The sequence below is a fragment of the Nycticebus coucang genome, chromosome 16 (assembly GCF_027406575.1).
Source record: "Nycticebus coucang isolate mNycCou1 chromosome 16, mNycCou1.pri, whole genome shotgun sequence".
Lineage (NCBI taxonomy): Eukaryota > Metazoa > Chordata > Mammalia > Primates > Lorisidae > Nycticebus > Nycticebus coucang.
The window spans coordinates 11,641,856-11,660,950 of record NC_069795.1 but is presented as its reverse complement, the minus strand read 5'-3'; the positions used below and the strand labels follow the sequence as shown (position 1 = coordinate 11,660,950).

At 39.9% G+C, this 19,095-nt stretch overlaps 1 protein-coding gene across 10 annotated transcripts in view; it reads left to right on the top strand.

Moving 5' to 3' along the window:
- ITSN1 (intersectin 1) overlaps positions 1-19,095 on the top strand; it is a 235,177-nt gene that overhangs the window by 136,850 nt on the left and 79,232 nt on the right. For all 10 annotated transcript variants that reach the window (XM_053565715.1, XM_053565712.1, XM_053565714.1 and 7 more), the window contains 3 exons: positions 13,702-13,829; positions 16,181-16,410; positions 18,436-18,557. In XM_053565715.1, the coding sequence (XP_053421690.1) occupies positions 13,702-13,829; positions 16,181-16,410; positions 18,436-18,557 (480 nt within the window). The remainder of the gene's footprint in view (positions 1-13,701; positions 13,830-16,180; positions 16,411-18,435; positions 18,558-19,095) is intronic.

The following is a 19,095-nucleotide window of genomic DNA, read 5'->3' as shown; positions in this document are numbered from 1 at the left end:
CTGGTTTCAGACTCCTGACCTCACGCTATCCTCCCAGAGTGGTAGGATTACAGGTGTGAGCCCCTGCTTAGAGGCCTTCTCTCACTTTTCATGCATCGAGAATGAATAAACTTACCTGATTGCAGTGGCAAATACCTGCAGTCAGGAAGATCGTTTGAGCTCATGGATTTGAGGCTGCAGTGCACTGTGATCATGCCTGTGAATGGCCACTGCACTCCAGCCTGGGCAATGTACCAAGACTTCATCTCTAAAAATAAGTTAATATAGAAATTTTAAAAATGGCCAGGCATGGTGGCTCACGCTTATAATCTGAGCACTCCGGGGAGGCTGAGGTGGGTGGATAGTTTGAGCTCACAAGTTCAAGAACAGCCAGAGCAAAAGCCAGACCCCCATCTGTACTAAAAGTAGAAAAAAAAATAAGGATCATTTGAGCCCAAGAGTTGGAGGTTGCTGTGAGCTATGACTCCAGGACATTCTACCCAGGGTGACAGCTTGACACTCTGTCGCAAAAAATAAAAATAAATAAGAATTGGGCGGCGCCTGTGGCTCAGTGAGTAGGGTGCCGGCCCCATATGCCGAGGGTGGTGGGTTCCGACCCAGCCCCGGCCAAACTGCAACAGAAAAATAGCCGGGTGTTGCTTCGGGCACCTGTAGTCCCAGCTGCTCGGGAGGCTGAGGCAAGAGAATTGCGTAAGCCCAAGAGTTAGAGGTTGCTGTGAGCCGTGCGACGCCACGGCACTCTACCCGAGGGAGGTACTGTGAGACTTTGTCTCTACAAAAAAAAAAAAAGAATTAAAAATGAGTAAAATAAACTTTATAATTTTTTGATAAATTGAATATAAATTTGTATTGATTGTCATAATTCTTGCAGTTTTTGGCTGGGGCTGGGTTTGAACCCGCTACCTCCGGTATATGCGTCTGGCGCCCTACTCCTTTGAGCCACAGGCACCACCCTGATTGGTCATAATTCTATGAGTTATTTTTGAATTTGTCTGCACAGGTATAAATTCAGTCCTTGTTGGGTTTGTTGACTGACTTTAATAGCTTATGATTTGTTTCACAGCCATTTACTTGACAAAAGGTTAACATTTTTTTAGACATATTTTTTCTTTTTATTTGTTATTATTTTTATTTTATTATTTTTTTTTTTTTGAAGTTTTGGCCAGGGCTGGGCTTGAACCCGCCAATCCCAGTATATGGGGAAGGCTCCCTACTCCTTGAGCCACAGGCGCCACCCCAAAAGGTTAACATATTTTAAAAAGACAAAAGGGCTTTTAGGGTGTGTGTGGTGGCTCACACCTGCCTTGTAGCACTTTGGGAGGTAGATATAGAAGGAGGATTGCTTGTGGCCAGGAGTTTGAGAGCATCCTGGGCAACAGGAAGAAAAGCCCTATCTATACCAGAAAAGAAAAAAATTAGCTGGGTTCGATGGTGTGTACCTGTTGTCTCAACTACTCGGGAGGCTGAGGCACAAGGACCACTTGAGCCCAGGAGTTGGAGGCTACAATGAGCTATGATGATAGGCAACAGAGTGAGACCCTGTCTCAAAAAAACAAAACAAAATAGGCCTTTTATAAACTTTGATAGTAGGTGTGACATATTATCCCTAGGTGAGAAAATAATGTTTCTTTATATAATAGCACTTAGCCTCAGACTTTTTGAATAGATACTATGTCATAGATTAAAAGAACATGTGAAATTTCTGATGCTGGTACCTAGATCAATTTCATATGAGGTCAATTTAATATTAACAGTACAAAAATTATTATAAATTATTATTCTGATTTATGGTGTTGGGTTCATGAATTTCAAGAATTAATGAAGGTATGTTTTGTTTTTGTCTCTCATTTTCAAGGTACAGCCTGAAGCGTAAACCAAAAGTAAAATAAACCTTCGGAAAAATTTATTAGCAAATAAATGTTCACTAAGTGCTAGTCTCTTTTCATGTGTCCCTGTTGCTAGTTAATTTTTCTCTTCATGGGGCTGGGTGCAGTGGCTCACACCAGTAATCCTAGCACCCTGGGAGGCTGAGGCAGGTGGTTTGTCTGAGCTCACAGGTTCGAGACCAGCCTGAGCCAGAGTGAGACACCTGCTTCTAAAAATAGCCAGGCATTGTGGTGGGTGCCTGGAGTTGCAGCTACTTAGGAGGCTGAGGCAAGAAAATCGCTTGAGCCAAGAGTTAGAGGTTGCTGTGAGCTATGATGCCATAGCACTCTACTGAAGGTGACAAAGCAACTCTGTCATAATTAAAAAGAAATTTTCTCTTCATAAATATTTGTGCAAAGTAATATTAACAAGAATCCTATACATATTTTTTAGGTGAATACTTTATGTTTTGAGAAATATCACTTCACATAATAACATCTATTTTGAGCGTCTCTTAAGACCAGATGAAGGAGAGAGAGACCATCACAGTTACTAAATCAAGTAATTCTGTGACCTTTAGCATGGCAGTAGAGTAACCATCTTCAGTAAACTTAAAAGTGAGGCATAGTTTTCAGTGGAAAACTAGTTGCATTTATGTGGGCATCTAATTTGTCAAGCATATTTCTTTTGAAATACTTTGGCTATATGCCATAGTACGTCCAAAGATGTTTTTTGGTTCAAATATCTTAGTTCTTTGGAGGAAATGAGTGACTTCCCTCTTTGGTCTGACTTCCCTCTTTGGTCTAAGGGAAGAAAATTAAAAGCAAGCTGATTTTTGTTTACCTTAACTAATACAAAACAAAATCTTTATTTGGCAATATTTTTTTGTTCTTCATAGTCTGTGTTTGATCAAAGAGAATCTAATAAAAATATGAGCTTTCAACCCGGCACCTGTAGCACAGTGGTTGTGGCGCCAGCCATATACACCAAGGCTGGCAGGTTCGAACCTGACCCCGGGCCAGCTAAACAACAATGACAACTACGACAAAGAATAGCCCTGGCTCAGTGCCGGTGGCTCAAGCAGCTAAGGCGCTAGCCACATACCACCTGAGCTGGTGGGTTCGAATCCAGCCCAGGCCTGCCAAACAACAATGACAGCTGCAACTAAAAAAAAAAAAAAAATAGCTGGGCGTTGTGTCGGGCCCTGTAGTCCCAGTTACTTGGGAGGCGGAGGCAGGAAAATTGTTTAAGCCCAGGTGTTGGAGGTTGCTGTGAGCTGTGATGTCATAGCACTCTACTGAGGGTGACAGCTTGAGGCTCTGTCTCAAAAAAAAAAAAAAAAAGAAAGAAAGAATAGCCGGGCGTTGTGGCAGGCACCTGTAGTCCCAGCTACTTGGGAGGCAGAGGCAAGAGAATCACTTAAGCCTGAGAGTTTGAGGTAGATGTCACAGCACTCTACCAAGGGCGACATAGTGAGACTCTTTCTCAAAAAAAAAAAATGAGCTTTTGCTACTAAAAAAAATGCCCAAATACTCCAGGTTTTCATGCAGTTTCATGGTGTTCACAAGGCCTAACCTCATTCAGGGACCCTGATTAAAAAACTTTGCTCTATTATCTTAAGAATTCTGTTTATGTTATTGGTTTAATTTATATATATACTACAAATTTTATAGTCTTATTTTTCCCATATAAGTATTTGTAACATGTAGCTATAACTTCTTGAATGCTTATTTAATCATTTCTTATTTATTAAGTCAGTAATTATACTTTATTGGAAGATAATCTTGAATTATTCCACAGTATATCTCGTGTAAAACATATACACTTGAATTCATAGAGGAAAAGTCAACAGAATTATATACGCAATACCTTACTTCTAGATAAATATCCAGCCAAGAAATATGTGATTGTAGAATTAATGATTTTAGAAAAAATAATTTGAGGAAAAGTCGCATGTGAGATACTGACTTTTGATTCTTAGTAATTCTTATTTGTTCTCTTTTTATCTTTGTTATAGTAGAGAAATAACTGTGACAAAGTGCACGTAGATTTAACAGAATTTTCAGGGTCACTGTATTCAGGTTGCCCACCAGGAAAAGTTGACATAGTGTGGTGAAGTTTTTCTTAACCATTTCTCCTGATATTTCACTCATTTCCTAGGTAAATACAGAACTTAATGACACCAGATTTGTTTGTCACCTTGAAATTTTCTTCCCTGAAGGAATTAAAAGGGTACTTTTAAGTAACCTGCAGTTGCACATGAGGATTTCAACAGTATTTGAAAAGAATGAGAGAATCGTGCAGCCCTCTGCTCCCTCTTTGAAGGGACTGTGCTTCACAAGGGCTTTGTGATGGCAAAGGAAGGCGAGTCCCTGGCTGGGTCTTCGTTTGTATTCCTTCATTCTGTACATTGCCTTCTCAGAAGTTTGATGTTTTTTTTTTTTTTTTTGAAGTTCAACTTTTAAAAAACTTTATCAACCTAGAAATCATCCATGTTCTCCTTTTTTTTTTTTTTTTTAATGCCATCTTAAACTCCCGAGGGCACAACAACAGAAAAAGCCTGGGATGCCTGCCTGCGCGCAGCGTGTTTGTTTCCTTACCACTGACTGTGTATGTCAGCCGTGTTTGACTTGGATGAAGGAAACCATCAAAAACAACAACCACAACAAAAAATTCTGCAGTGTTGAGATTTGGATCATTAGATGCTAGAGCCTTCTTGTTTTATTTGATGTCCCTCGTTTTATGGTTCCTGCAAACTCCATCCTTGCAGGCCTTAAAGTTGCCATGTATTTCGACAGTTACAAAGATTGGTTCAACCTGTCCTATAAAACTGCCATACTCAAAATGTGTTTCAACTTTTTTTTTTTTTTTTTGAGACAAAGCATCAAGCTGTCACCCTGAGTAGAGTGCTGTTACATCACAGCTCACAGCAACTTCCAACTCCTGGGCTCAAGTGATTCTCCTGCCTCAGCCTCCCAAGTATCTGGGACTACAGGCACCCGCCACAGTGCCTGGCTATTTTTTGGTGGCAGCCGTCCTTGTTTGGCGGGCCTGGGCTGGATTCAAACCTGCCAGCTCAGGTGTATGTGGCTGGCGCCTTAGCTACTTGAGCCACAGGCACGGAGCCTGTATTTTAACTTTTTTAAGTATCTTCTTTCATGTATTTGATACATTTCGGAATTGCTTTTGTAACTGTCTTATTGTCATAATTTTTTTTGCAGATTCATTAAATTTACTTTGTATTGCTTTCCATTTTCCAGTGCCTCCTAACACATGATTAGCTGCACTTCTGTATCTTTCAATTATAGTCTTTTGCATAAATTCTGAATAATCCTAGCACTCTGGGAGGCCAAGACAGGTGGATTACCTGAGCTCAACAGGTTGGAGACCAGCCTGAACCAGAGCAAGACCTTATCTTTTTATTTTATTTTTATTATTTTTTTATTGTTAAATCATAGCTGTGTACATTAGTGCAATTAAGGGGTACAATGTGCTGGTTTCATATACAATCTGCAATATTCTCATCAAACTGTTCAACGTAGCCTTCATGACATTTTCTTAGTTATTGTATGTAGACATTTGTATTCTGCCTTTAGTAAGTTTGCCTGTACCCATTCTAAGATGCACCATAGATGTGGCACCACCCATTACCCTCCCTCCACCCAAACCTCCCCCCTCCCTTTCCCTTTCTTGGCCCTTTCCTCATAGTCTTGTGCTATAGTTGGGTTATAGTCTTCATGTGAAAGCTATAAATTAGCTTCATAGTAGGGCTGAGTACATTAGATACTTTTTCTTCCATTCCTGAGATACTTTGCTAAGAAGAATATGTTCCAGCTCCATCCATGTAAACATGAAAGAGGTAAAGTCTCCATCCTTCTTTAAGGCTGCATAATATTCTATGGTATACATGTATCACAATTTGCTAGTCCATTCTTGGGTCGATGGGCACTTGGGCTTCTTCATGACTTAGCAATTATGAATTGGGCTGCAATAAACATTCTGGTACAGATGTCTTTGTTATATTGTGATTTTTGGTCTTCTGGGTATGAACCTAGTAAAGGAATTATAGGATCGAATGGCAGGTCTATTTTTAGGTCTCTAAGTATTCTCCAAACATCCTTCCAGAAGGAACATATTAGTGTGCATTCCCACCGGCAGTGTAGAAGTGTGCCCTTTTCTCCACATCCACGCCATCCATCTCTGGTTTTGGGATTTTGTTATATGTGGGCTACTCTTACTGGGGTTAGGTGATATCTCAGAGTAGTTTTGATTTGCATTTCTCTGATGATTAAGGATGATGAGCTTTTTTTCATGTGTTTGTAGATCGTGCATCTGTCTTCTTTAGAGAAGCTTCTCCTCAAGTCCCTTGCCCACCCTGAGATGGGATCACGTGTTCTTTTCTTGCTAATACGTTTGAGTTCTCTGTGGATTCTGGTTATTAGACCTTTATCAGAGGTATAACCTGCAAATATTTTCTCCCATTCTGAGGGCTGTCTGCTTGCTTTACTTACTATGTTCTTGGCTGTGCAGAAGCTTTTTAGTTGGATGAGGTCCCAGTAGTGTATTTTTGATACTGCTTCAATTGCCTGGGGAGTCCTCCTCATAAAATATTCACCCAGGCCGATTCCTTCAAGAGTTTTCCCAGCACTTTCTTCAAGTATTTTTATAGTTTCATGTCTTAAGTTTAAATCTTTTATCCAGTGAGAGTGTATCTTAGTTAATGGTGAAAGGTGTGGGTCCAGTTTCAGTCTTTTACAGATCACCAGCCAGTTCACCCAGCACCATTTGTTAAATAGGGAATCTTTTCCCCACTGAATGTTTTTAATTGGCTTGTCAAAGATCAAATAACGGTAAGTAGCTGGATTCATCTCTTGGTTTTCTATTCTGTTCCAAACATCTATGTCTCTGTTTTTGTGCCAGTACCATGCTGTTTTGATCACTATTGATTTATAGTACAGTCTCAGGTCTGGTAGTGTGATTCCTCCTGCTGTGTGTTTATTGCTGAGTAACGTTCGAGGTTTTTTTTCTGATTCCATATAAAACGAAGTACTATTTTTTCAAGATCTTTAAAATATGACAGTGGAGCTTTAATAGGAATTGCATTAAAATTATATATTGCTTTGGGTAGTATAGACATTTTAACAATGTTGATTCTTCCCAGCCATGAGCATGGTATGTTTTTCCATTTGTTAACATCTTCAGCTATTTTTTTTTCTTAAAGTTTCACAGTTCTCTTTGTAGAGATCTTTCACGTTCTTTGTTAAGTATACTTCCAAATATTTCATCTTCTTTGGCACCATTGTGAAGGGAATAGAGTCCTTGACTGTTTTTTCAGCTTTGTTATTGTTGGTATATGTAAAGGCTACAGATTTATGGGTGTTGATTTTGTAGCCTGAGATATTGCTGTATTCCTTGATCACTTCTAAAAGTTTTGTAGTAGAATCCCTAGTGTTTTCCAGATATACCATCATATCATCTGCGAAGAGTGAAAATTTGATCTCTTCTGACCCTATGTGGAAACTCTTGATCGCCTTTTCTTCCCTAATTGCAATGGCTAAAACTTCCATTACAATGTTAAAGAGCAATGGAGACAATGGGCAACCTTGCCTGGTTCCTGATCTAAGTGGAAGTGATTTCAATTTAACTCCATTCAATACGATATTGGCTGTGGGTTTGCTGTAGATGGCTTCTATTAGTTTAAGAAATATCCCTTTTATACCAATTTTCTTAAGTGTTCTGATCATGAAGGGATGCTGAATATTATCAAAAGCTTTTTCTGCATCAATTGAGGGAATCATATGATCTTTATTTTTTAGGTTGTTTATATGCTGAATTACATTTATAGATTTTTGTATGTTGAACTAGCCTTGAGACCCTGGGATAAATCCCACTTAGTCATGGTGTATAATTTTTTTGATGTGTTGTTGGATTCTGTTTGTTAGGATCTTATTGAGTATTTTAGCATCAATATTCATTAGTGATATTGGTCTATAATTTTCTTTTCTTGTTGGGTCTTTCCCTGGTTTGGGGATCAAGGTGATGTTTGCTTTGTAGAATGTGTTGGATAATATTCCTTCTTTTTCTATATTTTGGAATAGGTTTAGTAATATAGGTACTAGTTCTTCTTTAAAGGTTTGGTAGAATTCTGACGTAAAGCCATCTGGTTCTGGGCTTTTCTTTTTAGGGAGATTTTGTATAGTTGATGCTATTTCAGAACTTGATATAGTCCTGTTCAACATTTCCGCTTCTTTCTGGCCAAGTCTTGGTAGGTGTGGTACTTCCAGGTATTAGTTGATTTCTCTCAGATCTTCATATTTCTGAGAGTAGAGTTTCTTGTAGTATTCATTAAGGATTTTTTGAATTTCTGAGGGGTCTGTTGTTATTTCATCGTTACCATTTCTGACTGATGAAATTAGAGATTTTACTCTTTTTTTTTCTGGTTAGGTTGGCCAAAGGTTTATCTATTTTATTGACCTTTTCAAAAAACCAACTTTTGGATTTATTGATCTTTGTATAATTCTTTTGTTTTCAATTTCATTTAGTTCTGCTCTGATTTTGGTTATTTCTTTTCTTCTGCTGGGTTTGGGGTTGGAGTGTTCTGCCTTCTCCAGTTGCTTGAGATGTCCCATTAAGTTATTAACTTTCTCTCTTTCCATTTTCTTGAGGAAGGCTTGCAGTGCTATAAATTTCCCTTATGACTGCCTTTGCAGTATCCTAGAGGTTCTGGTAATTTGTGTCTTGATTGTTGTTTTGTTCCAAAAATTTGGTGATTTCCTTGTTAATCTCGTCTATAACTCATCTATCCTTCAGCATAAGGTTGTTTAGCTTCCATGTTTTTGTATGGTTATGCAGACTCCTGTTGTTATTGAGTTCAACTTTTATTCCATGATGGTCTGAGAAGATGCAAGGAATAATTTCTATTTTTTTAATTTTTCTGAGGTTAGATTTGTGGCCTAGGATGTGGTCAATTTTGGAGTATGTTCCGTGGGCTGATGAGAAGAATGTGTATTCAGTTTTGTTGGGATAAAATGTTGTATAGATGTCTGTTAAGTTTAGATGTTGAATGGTTAAGTTTAAATCTAAAATTTCTTTTGGAGGATCTATCCAGCACTGGTAAAGGGGTGTTAAAATCTCCAACTACTATAGAACTGGAGGAAATCAAGTTGCTCATGTCTGTTAGAGTGTCTCTTTTAAATTGAGGTGCGTTCTGGTTGGGTGCATAAATATTAATAATTGAAATCTCATCATATTGAGTATTACTTTTAACAAATATGAAGTGTCCATCCTTATCCTTATTTTGGTTGGTTTAAAGGCTATTATGTCTGTGAATAGGATTGCCATGCCTGCTTTTTTTCTGCTTTTCATTTGCCTGGAGTATAGATGACCATCCCTTCACCTTGAGTCTGTATTTGTCTTTTAATGTAAGATGAATTCTTGTATGCAGCAGATATCGGGCTTGAGTTTTTGTATCCAGTCAGCCAACCTGTGCCTCTTTAGAGGACAGTTTAAACCATTTACATTAATTGAGAATATTGATAAGCCTTTTGAGAGTCTGGTGGACATTTTTAATCCTTTTGTGACAGTGGAAGTTGGAATTTGATCAAAATTTTCCGGGTGGGTTTACATTTGTGGTGGAGGATTACGCTGGTCTTTATGGAGGATAGGTCTGAGAATATCCTGGAGAGCTGGTTTAGTTGTGACAAATTTCTTCAACATGTGAATGTCATTGAAGTATTTAATTTCTCTGTCATAAATGAAACTCAGTTTAGCTGGGTACAGGATCCTGGGTTGAATGTTTTTTTGTTTTAGGAGATTAAAATCAATGATCATCGTCTTCTACCTTGAAAGGTTTCAGCAGAGAGATCTACAGTTATTCTAATATTCTTTCCTTGTAGGTATGGTTTTCTTTCATCTGGCTGCTTTCAGAATTTTCTCCTTCATATTAACTTTAGTGAAATTGATTATGATGTGTCTGGGGGACGTCTTATTTGGGTTTGAGTTGTGCTGAAGTTCTGAAACTGTCTGTTATCTGAATTTCAGAATCTCTTGGTATGTCTGGAAAGTTCTTCATAATCTCATGGAGAAGCGACTCTGTGCCTTGTGAAGCCACTTTGTTGCTTTTGGGGAATCCCTATAAGACGAATATTGATTTTCTTCGAATTATCCCAGAGCTCTCTGAGAGAGTGATCTATTTTTGCCCTCCATTTCTCTTCCTCTTTGAGAGTTTGGGAGCATTCAAAAGCCTTCTCTTCAGTGTCAGAAATCCTTTCTTCTGCTTGGTCCATTCTGTTACTGAGGGATTCTACTGTGTTTCTCAGATCTTTGAGGGCTGCAACTTCTTGTCTCAATGTGTCAAAATCTTTGGTCATTTGGTCTTTGAATTCGTTGAATTCTTGAGATATCTTTTGGGTTACTTCTTGGAATTCTAATTCGATCATATTTGCTATCCAGAGTCTGAGTTTGATTTCTGATATCTTGACTATTTGTGCATGGGATCTTGTGCTGTGTCTGCCCCATTGATCCTTGGGGGCATTGATCTACTCTGTTCATTCATATTGCCAGAGTTTTTCTGTTGATTTCACTTCATGATTGTTTTTCACTGTTGCCTCTTGCTGTCCTCAGAGTTGTGGAGGTTTCTCTCCAAGATTAGACCCCAGTGGGATCTTTGTAAGGAGTGATCCTGTGTAGTTCCTCTGGGGCTTCCCCAGCTAGGGAGTTCTGGTTGTTGAAGCAGCTCTGGAGTGTGACACACCCGGATCCAGCAACAGGGCGGGAGGTGGTGCGCACGGTTCTGGGAGTGCCTGGCGCCCAGTGACTTTGGCACAGAGAGCCCAAGGCTCCAGCAGTCTCTCACCTGGAGAAGGGCTCTTCATAGAGACAGGGAGGGTTCCGGAGGGCACGCAGCGACCGGAGTCCCTGGCCAGACGAGTGGGCCAATGTGGAGTTAGGGAGGGTACAGGAGGAAGGATGCAGGGTTGCGTGGCTCCCGCAGTTCCTGGTCAGGGCATGTGTAGGCCCGGCGGTCGCAGGTTGTGGCACAGCGCTTATGGACATCCGGTGGTGCCAAGCCTGGGAGTTTGAGGTTGCTATGAGCTGTGACGCCACGGCTGTCTACTCAGGGCAACAGTCCAAGACTCCAGAGTGCCAAAACCCATCTCACTCTGCCCCTAAGGGTTAAGGCTGTAAGGCAGCTCAATCCCCGCCTTTAGGCTGCTCAGTCACTAGGTTACTAGCTCCTGCCCGATACTTGCTCTGCGGCCCTGAGGGCAGAGCTTGCCAGAGCAGTTCTCTCAGAATGGCTCCCTATGGCCCACAGCCAAACACTATTAGCTCCATCTGGCTCAGCGGCTCAGTCTGGGGCCCTAGACAATGCCCAGAATTGTCTGCACTCCTGCTCAAGCTCTCCCCAAGGCAGTTCAACTTAGTTCCAAGTCCAAAAACACCGAAACAGTTCACAGGTAAGGCCTTTCTGGTTTGCAGTCTCACTGCTGCTTCTACTTAACGGCTGCCAGCGGGATTAGGTCGATCGAACACACACAACCACTTGCCAGATTTTCACTGTTTTTGTCCTCCTCTTGGGGTCTGGAAGTCCCTTGCTGACTCCCTGTATTCTCAAAGGGATGATTATAGGCAGATCCCACCAGCCAGAGATGCCTGGAGTCTTATCTCCCCACACTAACCGTGCCCTGTTGTAGGGAAGCTGTTACTCAGCCACCATCTTGGACTGTTCTCCTATCTTTCGTGAGACCTTATCTATAAAAATACCTGGGTGTTGTGTCTGGCACCTGTAGGCCCAGCTTCTTGGGAGGCTGAGGCAAAAGAATCGCTTGGGTCCAAGAATTAGAGGTTGCTGTGAGCTGTAACGCCACAGCACTCTATCAAGGGCAACAAAGTAAGACTCTGTCTCAAAAAGGAAAAAAAAAAAAAAAGGAATTTAATGGTATTGAAAATGAAATTTTAAAATGAGAAAAAGTATAAATCAGTCACTTTCTACCCTTCCTTTCAAAGGTTCTCTACCATTGTGCTAATGTGTAGGCCATCCCTATCTGCAGTGCTGACTTTTGGCGCTCTGGTCCCTCCCTCAGGACACTTAGAGTTTGATTTTGTGTCTTTCCACTACAGTTCTCCTTTTCTTTTTTCTTTTTTTTTTTTAATTGTTCATATTATTTATTTTTTATTAAATCATTATTTGTGCATTGTGATGCATTTATGGGGTTCAGGGTACTGCTTTGATATACAATGTGAAATTCTTACATTGAACTAACTAACACATCATCATAATTATACTCATCAGTTCTCCTTTTCATGTCAAGACACATGTATGACCCAAGAGTGGAGACATACCTAGAGCTGTTGCCATAGGAAATAATCCACTAATTTGTGCCTTACATAGTTACCTCTTCTTCTACATCCTTTGATATTCCCAGCATCATCTCCTGGGTTCCCCACTGATGTTCTTCCCTCCCTGCCTTGCCTTCCTTCCAATGTAACCCCCCAAAAACCTTCCTTTCCCGATCCCCCGGTTGCAGTTAAACTTTTTCTTGTATCTCATGCTTCCTTTCAAGAGCCTGTCGAAGATAACTTACAGTATGCAAAACACTTGTATATGCAGTCTAACTTTAACCTCAGCAAGGTCTAACTAATTGGAAAAGGTTAACGTAACCCTTAGGGCTTTTTTCTAATAAAAAGTGTATTTCAACAGTTGCCTTCTAGAGACAAACACTCTGCCTTCATTGTTCAATATCCAAATGAATCTAAAGATAAGAATTTAGAGCCCATGAGCAAAGTAGTAGAAGGCAGGGCAGGCTTTAGTCCTTAAATCACCCCATGGACCAGTATATGGTGTCCCATGATTGCATTAATTAGAAAAAAAAATCACCCCATGTAGGCCCCTGGGCTATGCACTGGGAGGACTGGCCTTAATTACACCATGAAATCAACTGGAAATACACTCTTGGTTGTTCTGGGCACTTTGATCCAACTGATTTACTATTGGCCCAAGTAAGGAGTTCCAGTAACTTAATCTGTTAGGGATCATTTGATGCCTATGGAATCAGTTTCCTCAGCAGGCACTTCCTTGCTTTTGGGTATTTGGTGTTCTGTAACTGCCATAGAATACACTTTATTTTTAGTAGCCTGCTAAGGAAATGACTGCTGTTCCTGCGTCTAGTGTCAAGTGAGAGAATGGGATCCCCGGTAGTGATCAAATTATAGCTTTTTACTTTCAACCTGATTGCTGGTTTAGTTTAAGGCAGTTGGCAAATTCATGAATGGATTTTGTAAGAGAAGAAGCTCTGAAAGAGATGATTTAAAGAAAAATAGACCCTGGAGGTGATCATGGACCAGAGAGATGTCCATTTGTTCTAAGGCAGGGTATCATAAGGAGGTGATAAGATTTGGTGGAGAGAGTGTATGAAGACAAGGTATATGTATTTTCAAAGCCAGTAGAGGCTGGTTTTGATTGATTACCAGAGCCTTGAGTTTTTGCTTATTATCATCACCATATCTTAGAACTGACTACATTCCATTATTATTGCAGAGCCTTTAGCAGTATTGTCCCTCTCCTGCCCTTCACTAGCAAGGTTCTTTTAGAACAAACCATGAAAAATGGTATACTTGGTCCTAGCTCTCTAGACTGTTCTTGAGCAGCTCTTGGAAATCAGTCGTGTCAGAATGGAGAATGATTCTAGTTTTCCAAGTAGATACCTTTCCAACTCTGAAAATGTTGACTTCTCAGGGTCCCATGCTTCTCCGCTATGAAATGTTGCATGCTGATAATAGTTGAAATGCCTATCCCCTGTGTCATTACATGAAGTGTTTTTCAATTATTAATAGGAACTAAGAGAAATACATAATAAGCAGCAACTCCAGAAGCAAAAGTCCATAGAGGCTGAACGACTGAAACAGAAAGAACAAGAGCGAAAGATCATAGAATTAGAAAAACAAAAAGAAGAAGCCCAAAGGTGAGTGTTTTCAGTGGATCGTGGACCCATCTGGAAGGAACTTTGAGAATTTACTGTTCTTTGTCTGACGTCTCCAAGTAGTGCCTGCACCAGAAAGAGCCTCCAGCCTTTAGAAGCGTGTGCGCAAGCACAACACATGTATGTATAAACCTTTCCATGGGAGGTACCTCCTGAAGTTTTTGGTTGTTTTGCAGTGTTCTCCCAAGCTACGACTATGTAGATTAATGGAATTATACAAGGAAATTGGGACACTTGGCATGCTCATTTGCATGCTAATGACCAAAATACGTTTCCAGTTCACAGCCTTTTAACAACAGTGGTAGAGTGCCTGGTTTGAAGTCAAAGCCACTGGCCTAGCTCTCTGCAGGGGCTTCTCCTGCAGGAGTGTGCCCCCCTGGCTTCTGCTGGAGTGTGCCCTTCTGCCTTCTTTCTTCTTTCCTTCAACTGCAAATTAAACTGGAATACAAAGGGGGAGAATTTGCACTGCTGCTAAGGATACAGACACGTTTTTGTCTATTTTTATTTGAATGCTTGTGTTTTTTTTTTTTATTATTTTTACTTGTAACTTTATGTAGTCAACTGTAGAAATTTGCTAACTTTTGGTATGTCTGATTGTGTTATCAGATATTTACTTTTAAATTTTCTGTTAATTTTAGACTGCAAGGACAAAAGTGACAGTACATCCAAATGATAATGCTGTAAATTATAGAAATTGCTGATTGAAGTTAGAGCAAACGGATGAAGAAATGGATACGTGAGGCGAGGCATTGACTGTAGTGGGCTGAACTCCAGTCCTAAAGCTGTGCATGCTTTATTAAGGGCATACACACTCTTCTGGTTCTGTCTGTTTATTTACTTTTTTTTTTTTTCAATTTTAGTAGGGAGGTGGCTGGAGTCTCGAGCCAATTTAGAGGACCATTTTATGGTTTTCTTGAAGGTTGGACTAAGGATTACCTCCTTGGGTGTATTGACTAACTCTAACTCCATCCTTTTCTTAAGAGTTTATAAAATGCTTTTTTTTATTCACACTATACTGCACTGACCTTTTATAGTCCTACATAATAGAAATAAATATAAAATATCATAATACAAAAAATAACATAATGCAAATATAATATGTAATACATACTCTAATTACATAGATAAATAGTACCCCAAATTTAGAAGTTAGTTACACACTATAAATGGTAACCTTTCTTGGTAGAAAATTTAAAGTAATTTTTATAATAGCTTTTTTGATGTTATGAACAACAATGAGCATCCTACCTGTTCAAAAATGGTGGATGTTTTTTCTATGTTTTGTTAAAAGACATTTTAAAAAGTGTAAGCAAAATGTTTAAGATTTAAGTCTCAGAAAATCTTGCATTACTTTTTTCTATTCATGCAGAGCACAAGTAAATATGATTTTTTTTGACAATGAAGACTAAAAATATAATTTATTTACATTATGTTCCTGTGGCAGTTTCTTAATTCCATCCAGTGACCTCTGTCCTTTGGCCGAGTCACAGGCCACCAGTCAGGGAGGAGACGGAGGGACCAGACTGCCTGTCAGTGAGCCACAGGCACACTTGTCTGTGTGAGCGGCTCGGGCAAGTCATTTTCTGTCTCTGCCTCAGCTTCCCCATCTCTAAGACCCACCTACCCAGTGTGAAGATTAGAGGCATCAATAGTATGGAGAGCTAGTTATTGTTATCATTATCATTTGTTATTGCACAAAGGTGTTAATGGAATGACAGAAAGATCATTCCCAGTTTTTTCCTATGGGTTTCAAGTTGAGAACATCACATTTTTCAAAGCCTAAATTTAAATTCAGTTACCTATTTACGTTAGCTACATTAAAAAACAAAAACACAATAGTTGGAATCAGTAAAATAATCTCTTGCTTTCAGCTTCTGGTTCAGGGAGCGATATGTGTTCACGTACGTGTGCTGCATCCTTAGCAAGGGAGGAATTTAACCATCTGTTGATCATGGACTTATTTAAGCAATATTTTGCTTACAGTATTGGGCATACTTTCTTTTCACAGAAGTTGTGTTCACGTGTGTTTTATGGATTTCTTGTTTGTTTTTGGTGCTTTAATACCAGTTTTGACATTAAGAAATATTTTTCTTATTCTTGCAACCACTTTATAAAACACATCAGAAATTTTCGTTAAACCTCGTGGTTTCCTGTCATTCAGAGCTGGAGCCTGAGAGCCTTTGTCTCGTTGATTCAGCATGCTCCCTCTGAAGAACAATATTCCCTTGGTGTTTATTGTCCCATTGACTAGACAGAGTTTTTTGTGAAAAGAGGCGACCGTGGTGCAGAATTAGAATTGCTTCCTTGCTGTAATCAAGCCTTTTTGTTGGCAGACGCGCGCAGGAGAGGGACAGGCAGTGGCTGGAGCACGTGCAGCAGGATGAGGAGCATCAGCGGCCGAGAAAACTCCACGATGAGGAAAGACAGAAGAGGGAAGACAGCGTTAAAAAGAAGGATGGTGAGGAAAAAGGCAGACCCGAGGTGCAAGACAAGCTGGGTCGGCTTTTCCATCAGCACCAAGAGCCAGCTAAGCCAGCTATCCAAGCACCCTGGTCCACCACAGGTACCAGAAGCCAATAATTATTCGGGAAAATAGATCATCTTCTCTCCCAGACCATCTTACGAGATGCCCATATCTAATCAGGCCCTGTCTGCGTTAGCAGAGGAAGATATCAGTCTCTGATTTGGGACAGGACAGCTTTTCACTTGTTCAAGGTTGTGTAATTCTTGTAGCCCTATGTAGCCCTCACTACTCTGTCACCCTGAAGTCCTCTACAAAGTTTAAAAAGCTGTATTGAGTTCCATTAGCAAATTACATTAAGGTATTCCAAATGGAACTCTTACCCTGTTCTGCAAAAATAACCTGCTTTTTCCCCAGAAACTTCCGAGCTACTTCCACGGTGATGTGGAACTCACTGTCTTCAGGCTGCTCTGCATAAAACTTGTTTTTTAACTTTTGAAAAGTTAAAACGTGACAGTGTTGTGCCCTTTGAACATAGTACCATGTATCTTTTTTTAAAAAAAGATAAATGATGCTTGGCGCCTGTGGCTCAAGTGGCTAAGGCGCTAGCCACATACACCCAAGCTGGCGGGTTTGAATCCAGCCTGGGCCCACCAAACAACAATGACAGCTACAACCAAAAAATGGCCAGGTGTTGTGGCAGGAGCCTGTAGTCCCAGCTACTTAGGAGGCGGAGGCGGGAGAATTGCTTGAGCCCAGGATGTGAAGGTTGCTGTGAGCTGTGATGCCACAGCACTCTACCCAGGGTGACAGCTTGAGGCTCTTGTCTCAAAAAAAAAAAAAAAAGATAAATGAAAGAGCAATTTAATTGAAATAGCTCAGAAAAGCTATCCCTTATATGGTGTCAGATGCAAGCTGGTATGTAATTTTCAAGTTCTTATGTGGTTGTATAATACTGTACAGTTTTGCCAATAATAGCTGAAAAAAATTGTTTTTCCTTTGTGTGGTAAGTTATATCAGTTTTTTAAAATTTTATTGCCAGTGTGCTCTTTTTAAAGTGCTGTGGCATTTGGAAATAAAAACACTTTCAAGCTATTCCATAAAGGTTACGCTTTTCTCGCCTGCACGGTGGGCAGATATGGTAGTGAGGTGCAGAGTCAGGCCAGGCACTGTCCTGTCCACAGATGTGCACAGTCCAAGTCATCATGCCTGTACAGTAGTGACCATAGCATAGGAGGGGCGAATTTGTTTTGTGATAGTTTTCTTTTAATCTGAAAATGATTTTATCATTACTTGATATTAGCTTAGTAATTGATTTAGTGCCTAGTATAAGATGACGATTTGTTTTTCCCTGTTGGTCAGTGGAAATTTTTGTATATCATATAATTCAGGATCACATAGAAATAATATGTCCCGTTGCTTTTCAAATAAGTAGATAATGTGTCAAAATACTTGTCACTCTTGGGTAAAGAAGCTTAGAGAGGGCTAGTAGTTAATATCTTGTGCTTGCAAGCATTTTTGAAATCTTTATCTTATTTAAAATCTAAACAATTTTCATCTAAGATCCATGTTTAGGCTCGTGTTTTTCCCTGGAAAATGTAGGGGAAGACTTAATTCACCAGGGATTATCAGTAATAACTGCTCTTGGTGAAATCAGCATTTGTGTTTTATCTTACCTCAAGCATCAGAATTTCCATGTCTTTTAGTTTGGAAAGTTGTGCTTCTCTGTCCTGTCCCAAGCAAGTTTTCTCCTTGGCTGATTCAGATCTGGGGTCATAGCCTCACTGGTACATTGTGCTCTACTCCCTGGCCGGGGAGGGGCGGATATTGATGCTTTGCAGATGTGGACTGCTAGGGGCTGAGCCAAGAGGCAGAGACAAGGGACCTTTAGGCCGCCTGGCTACACTCAGCCTTGGATTGACCTTTGTTCAGGGAGAGTGTACTAATGAACTCTCTGATGGGTTTGAGATGTTGATGTCAGATTTGGCTCACTGCATGATGGTAGTTCAGATGTTAAGGTAGGCAATAGAGGACATGTCAGTTGCTTGGCTTGTTGTCAAAAATTTGTGTTCCCTGTAATCATTGATTTTTGTTCCCTTTCCTCTCCCCAACCCATTTTGTAAACAGAAAAAGGTCCACTAACCATTTCTGCACAGGAGAATGTGAAAGTGGTATACTACCGAGCCCTGTACCCCTTTGAATCCAGAAGTCATGATGAAATCACTATCCAGCCGGGAGACATAGTCATGGTAAGAAAGAGTCCAGCGAGAGTGTCATTTCTGTTGAGGATTGGCATCTGGCCTCTTTTATGCTCTTATTCAACAGTTGGGAAATTATCAGTGAATGTAAAACCCAGTAATCCAGCATTTAGGTTTTGAAGGATAATAATGTAAGCTCAATATTCCTTTACTATCAGAATGAATGATGGTATTTAAAAATAAATCTTCATATCACTTTAAAACAGAATTGGTAAAGACAGTGTTCTTACTCTATTTTTAAATCTATGAATACCTGGTAATTTTGGAGTTTAGATTGCTACTTACATACTATAAGTATATAATGTATATATGATATCTATTATGAGTCTTTAAGAAATTATTTTACATGCAAAATACTATGTCATTATTCTCATAATTGACAATAACTTTATCTTTGAATCAAAGCATCTTTTTTTCTTTTTTTTTAGAGACAGAGTCTCACTATGTCACCCGCAGTAGAGTGCTGTGGAGTCACAGCTCACAGCAACCTCCAACTCTTGGGCTTAAGCAATTCTCTTGTTTCAGCCTC